General features: G+C 59.6%; 1 protein-coding gene across 1 annotated transcript; it reads left to right on the top strand.

Annotated features, from left to right (window-relative positions):
* Positions 1-5: 5 nt before the first annotated feature.
* Positions 6-3,009, top strand: LOC101626141 (exportin-6-like; the record flags this gene model as incomplete). The annotated part of the gene is made up of 4 exons (XM_004695749.2): positions 6-134; positions 1,131-1,229; positions 1,379-1,609; positions 2,412-3,009. Coding segments are annotated over 4 exons (561 nt in total), but the record flags the coding sequence as incomplete, so codon positions are not given.
* Positions 3,010-6,131: the final 3,122 nt, after the last annotated feature.

Here is a 6,131-nt window from a genome sequence, read left to right as displayed (position 1 = left end):
TCTTCGAGCTCCTTTTCCGGACACTCCATCACAACTGGCGGCACTTCTTCAAGTCCTCGGTCCTGGCCAGTGTCCAGAGGGGGGTTGCTGAGGAGCAGGTGGAGAACGAGCTGCAGTTCAGTGCCATCATGCAGGTAACTGGGCTTCTGGTGAAGGGTGGCAGGCCTCATTCTGGGTACGTCCTGCGCCCACTGGCTGGCGGTCCCTGATTACTTCTTTGGCGTGTGGCCCCCTTTCCGGTGATGTCGCCACTGCCACAGATATCTCTGAAGCCCTTGGGTGTTGAATCTAAAGCTCAGTCTGCCTCTTTGTACCTTTGAAGTTAGTTAAATTCCTAGTCTCTTTGCCCGGAAGGCAGGGACACCCGCACTTCTCTCCTGGCTATGGTGCAGCTCGTGGCTACACATGTAAGTGCTTACAGCATCCATCCCCTTAGCTTCCAGGGAACAGACACCCCCGTGCCTCCTTGACTGGGTGCCCGCTATGAGGGTGTCTGGGTCGCCTGTGAGCTGTAATATGAAGGGAACTGACCTGTTGCATGTAGGGAGAAGCTCTGCCCGGCGCTGCCTTTCAGGTCATGCTCCGCATTGGGCCCTGCAGAGAGAGTGCCCCGGTGTGAGTCAGGGAATTTGTTTTCTCTTTGAGGTGAATATAGAGCTGTTTGTTACCCTTGAGCTGGTAACTTTTACAGCCCAGATACTATAAAGCAGTAGGAAGTTTGCTGTTGCTCAGCCCCCGGCAGAGGCAGCTGGTGTGAAGGAGCCTCAGAAGAGCTGTGGTTTCAGAGGTCTGGGGCAGCTCGTGCAGTGCAAGTGGCCGACTCGAGGGGGCGGCTTTGGTCTGCTGTGACTGCCGAGGGTTTGTTTTCTTCTCGCTTCAAAGCTCGGTCCCCCGAGAGGGTGTAGCGGTTTACTATGAAAGGAGCAAGGCGCCACTCAAGTACAGAGTGAGGCCCAGGGGGCAGTACTTGGGTGCGTGGAGCAGGGGCTTTCCAGACACCTGACGGACAGGTCAGGGGAGTGGGGATGGCACCTGCCTGTGCCCTGGCTGGGTTCCGTGGTGTGAGGCAGGTGCCGGGAGGGCGTGGACCGAGGCCCCGCCATGCAGCTTACAGCAGCCTCATTTCCCAGGCTTTTGGACAGTCCTTTCTTCAGCCTGACATCCACCTGTTTAAACAAAATCTCTTCTACTTGGAGACTCTCAACACCAAGCAGAAACTGTATCACAAAGTAAGTGCCTCATCCCTTAGAAGATGTCTTCGGCCTGTGTCTCGTGCTGGTCAGAGCCCGCTCTTCTCGGGTCCGAGCGGGAGCACGGCGGGGTGGCGGGTGCGGCCCCGCGCACTGGCGCCGTCCTCACCGCGGCCTCTCTCCTGCAGAAGATCTTCCGGACTGCCATGCTGTTTCAGTTCGTGAACGTGCTGCTTCAGGTCCTGGTGCACAAGTCCCACGACCTGCTGCAGGAGGAGATCGGCATCGCCATCTACAACATGGCTTCTGTGGACTTCGATGGCTTCTTTGCAGCCTTCCTTCCTGAGTTCCTGACCAGCTGCGATGGTGTCGATGCCAACCAGAAAAATGTGCTGGGGCGGAATTTCAAGATGGATCGGGTGAGGAGAGAAAGACCAGGGCCGCCAGGGGCAGGCGTGGGGGTGCAGGCCCAGCGTCTGTGCTGAGTGGGCTGCAGTGACCCAGTTCCAGGCCGCCGTGCTGTAGCTGGCGGGTGCTGCGCTTTCCTCGACCCGGCTGGCGTAAGCCCCCCCCGGCCCCTGCGTGCAGTCGGCTAACCACACGCACGGGCACACCGGAGGGTAGCGCCGGCTGGCAGTCACGGCGTGGGCCGGCCTCGCTGGCTGGGGCCGGGAGATGTGGGTGTCCCAGCAGTCTTTCGGGCAGGGGAGGGGTGTGGGCCGAAGTCTGAAGAGGAAGAGCGGTTAGCCAGGGAGTACAGGTGCAGGGGCCGGCAGGGGCCTGCAGCCGTGTCTGTGGAGCCTCGAAGGGCTGGCCTTGCTGTTGCCTGCAACGGGGCTGGCTCGCTCCGGCAGACCCCACTGATGCTACTTTGCGTTTGGCCCTCGTGTTTCGCAGTCAGTAACCCCAGCCTAGAGGAGCCCCCCTCTGGGCGACCCCTGCTCTCTGCCAGGTGGGCATGTTTCTGAACCGTTGTCCTTAAGGGGGCGGCACTGAGAGCCTGTGGTGAGGCGGTGAGTCAGGGCCGCGAGGGGCTAGGTCTGGGCTGGGCGGGCGCCGGGCGCCAGGGAGGTACTTGCTGTTCTCTGGCACCCTGGTGCTCTCGCTGACGTGTGGTGTGGGAGCGAGCGGAAGTTTTGAGCTCTGTGAAATGTCTTAACTGCGAGCACACCCAGCTTCTGGGCGCTGGTGGGCTGCCTGCAGCTGTGGCCTGTCTTGCAGGACTTGCCCTCGTTCACGCAGAACGTGCACAGGCTGGTCAACGACCTGCGCTACTACAGACTCTGCAACGACAGCCTGCCGCCCGGCACTGTGAAGCTCTAGGCGCCGCCCCGCCACCGCCCTCCCGCCGGAGTCCCGGACGACCCGACGCGCCGCTCCTGGGGCTCGCACCTGCCCCATCCCTCCTCCACGCCAGCTCCTGCCGCCCACTGGCAGAACTGGCTTCTGGGGTCTCGGCACCGTGTCGTCCCCGAGCGGCGGCACAGCCGCGGGCACGCGGCCCGTTCCTGCGGGCACGGGCGAGCCCGGCCCATGCACGTCAGGCGTGTTGGTCACGAGGCGGAGATGCCAGGGACATTTAGGACGAGTCACCTTCTCACCATTCCACCTCCCGCCCCGGCTAAGGACAGACATGATGTTGGAGTATCTGGCACTTCATTCGAGCCTCCCCCACCCCCTCGACTGCCTTGAGGTCTCTGGGGTCTATCAGAGATTTGCGGACTCATGGGTTTTTGTTCTTGTTTTCTCATCATTCCATTGTGATACTAAGAAACAAAGAAGCTAATGGAAAAATAAAAAAACGCTTATGTTGTTGTTATATAAACACACTGGCTAAGGAGCTTCTTTCCAGGTGGGGGCACCACCCCAGCGGGGACAGGCCCGGGAGGGGTGAGGCCTGCCTGCCCTGGGGGGACGAGACCAGCCCAGGACGACCATGGCGGTGGGGTGCGGTTCCCTCTCACCCTCTTCTAGGGACAGCATCTCCTCTGAGTCCCTGGGCCTCGTGCTTGAGAGGTGGGAGCTTGGTCTCATGCTTCCCTGCTCCTCAAGGTGTGGGCCCCCGCCGCCCCTCCCGGAGAGTGGTTCCCTCCCAGCAGCCCCAGGCAGGCCCTGTCTTGGGTGGGTTGAAGTTTCCTGAGGACAGCAACGGGATGGTCTGGTGGTGGATTCTCTGAGTGGAGGCTGCAGAGCAGGAGGAGGTGCCCTGGGGCGCTGGCCGAAGGAACGGGGCCAGACGAGGGCGGGCTCTCAGTGGGCTGGCTCCCTGCGGGCAGGCCTGCTGCTAGCAGCCGGGGTGTCCCAGAGAGAAGGGGGGTGGTAGAAGGGGAAGGGAAGGTGGCCAAATGCTTCCACTTCTGAGGTTCTTGAGCGCTTCCCCTGGTGTTGGGGGAGGGGTGAGAAAGAGCCTGTGCCGCCCTGTCGGTCACAGCTGCAGACAGCCCCTGTTCAGTTCAGAGAAGAGGGAATTGAAGCTCCAATTGCTCTTCTCAGAAAGGAATTAAGGTCCGCTTATTCCTGGTCTATAAATACCACCTCACCTGCCACCTAGCCAGGCGGGGGCCGACATTGCACCTGCCTGCAGGTGGAGGGGTGCGTGGCACAGGCAGTGCCCCTGGCAGGGAGGCACACAGGGCAGGGCCGGGAGGGTGCAGTAGGGGGTGGGGGGCCTGGCCCTGGCCCTGGCCCGGCTGTGGTAGTGAGCTCCGGAGTGGGGCCTGGCGCAGAGCAGGCCTTCCGAGGCCCTGGCGGGGGAGGATGAGCTCTGAGCTCTGAGCTGAGAGGGGTGGGGGCCCGAGGGCGGAGGCAGTTGCGCCTTTGGGGTGGGGAGGCTGCGTCTGTGGGCTGCTTTTCCCGCGGCCCTGGAGTGTGGGGCCCCCCTGGGCTACTCTGGGCTGCGTCCCGCTTCTCTCTGGCTGTGTCATTTGTATCTGCCAACGCCGCGGCCACTGGAATCTGATGAAACATTTATCTTTATCATTTCCTGCATTTTCTTCCCCTGCCTGTCACTGGCCTCCCAGAATTAGAGGGTCAACTTTTCTTTTTCCCACAGTAATGGGTTTTCTCCTGACTAATACAGAAAAATAGGTGAAACGTGCAGAAAACTAATCAAATACTATCATCTAATTCCACTATCTAGAGAAAAGCACTCTTAATATTTTGGGGAATTCCTGTTGACTTTCCCCTCTGTGCGCAAGCGTGGGTGCTTTACACACAGCCCCCCCCTTTTTTTTTTTTTTTTGTAAAACAGTTCCTCACGTTTTGTAGTCATTTTTTTTTTTTAAGATTTATTTACTTATACATACAGAACTGGGGTACAGGCCAGAGGTGCAGGGTTTGAGAGGCTTCACCAGAGACAGAGTGGGGAGCAGAACAGGCAGATCGACGAAGTACACTGCTGAGGGGAGCAGCGGGCGGGTCAGGAGAGGTCTGCCGCGCCATGTGGTCACCTCCCGGGCAGGTGGGAATCGAACTCCTGCTGCAGTGGCTTTAGCTTCTCAGTGCTGTGCTTTAACCCGCTGTGCCACCAGGGCCCGCTTCATGGTTTTTGATGGCAGGTAGGGTTCCAGCTTAAGGACATGCGATGGTTTGCACAGTCTTTTATTATTAACAATGCTGCAATGAACATGCTTGTACAGAAATCTCGCCTGATCTGACGTGGGTCCTGCACTTGAACTTGTTTTTGAGACTTGGATAGTTACTGCTGGGGCTGATAAGCTATTCTGAAGAAGGGTGAAAGTTTCAGACTTCCGAAATGTCTGAGCTGGGAGGCACCACCGAGACCCTCTGAGCTGTGGATCTCAGGGTTACAGAGCCCAGGGCCTGGTCCAGGCCGCTTACCCCGCTCTGAGCAGCAGCATCGCCCCAGGGAGAGGAAAGGAGCTGGTGGGTCCAGCTGAGTCCTTGGGGCTTGACAGCAACCAGGATTTAATCGCAAGTTATTTATTGATAGCCCTGGAGGCCGCTGGGGTGCACGGAAGGAGCTGGGCTGTGGTGAGACACAGCCTGAGCCTGAAGGAGTTTATAGCACCCGTGGGAGGCAGGCGGAGTGGCCTGACCGGTCCAGGAGAGGGGTGTGGTTTGGCCCCGTGGTGGGGTCTTGCCTGGGATCAGCTCTCGGGTGAGTCTTCCCTGGCTCCTCTTGGCTGTCCGCCCCCTCCACGGCCCCTGCCAGCTTCTGCTTGGAAGCTGTCCAGGGCCCCCTTGAGCTTGAGGGGCTTCCTCCCCGCTGCCCCCGTGACGCCTGTGTGCTCTAGCCTGTGGTGTCTCCCATAAAATAAGGGCTCCTGCAACAGGGGGTGCTCAGAGCAGGCGCTCAGAGGACTTCTCAGAAGCGGGTCTTTCCCCTCAGGACACCTGGCGTGGTCACGTTGAGGTGTCTTCTAGTTTTCAATGTGACGAAGCCACGTCCCTGGTGTCTGCTCAGAAGGCCCTAGTCTGACCGTCCAGGGCGCCCTGGGGAAAGCTGGGGAGAGACATTCCAGGAGGGTTTCTTTAGCTCAAGGACCTTTGCTGCTCTCCCCGTCTGCATCTCTTGGAAGCATCTTAAAGAAGCGTGTTAACTAGCTCAGGCCCCCGGAGAGGATGGCCGCGAGCTCACGGACACAGAGAAGTGGCCCAGAGCCTCGGTGGTGCTGGCCAGAAACTGCTCGGGCCCCCAGGGCCCCCAAGGGCGGCTGGAGCGCCCGCTGCCTCGGAGCTGGGAGGAGCGGGGAGGCCGGAGAAGCTGATCTACGTGAGACAGCCTCGGGCTCCTGAGGCCCTGCGGGGGCTTGCGCTTTAAGCTAGCCTTTCTTTATTTTGTCCCTGTGTTACAGGTTCACCGCACTGTCTGAATATAGTTCCAACTCGGGGTGATTTGCCAGGTTGTTTTTGGGCCTGGGAACACTATCACTGTAGTTTATGTGGAAGTCTCCTTGCGTATTCCTGGGCCCCTCTGGT

Source organism: Condylura cristata, unplaced genomic scaffold, assembly GCF_000260355.1.
Source record: "Condylura cristata isolate star-nosed mole 26May11 unplaced genomic scaffold, ConCri1.0 scaffold00182, whole genome shotgun sequence".
In the NCBI taxonomy this organism is placed as follows: domain Eukaryota; kingdom Metazoa; phylum Chordata; class Mammalia; order Eulipotyphla; family Talpidae; genus Condylura; species Condylura cristata.
The sequence above is the reverse complement of the archived record's forward strand: the minus strand, read 5'-3'. Positions and strand labels throughout refer to the sequence as shown.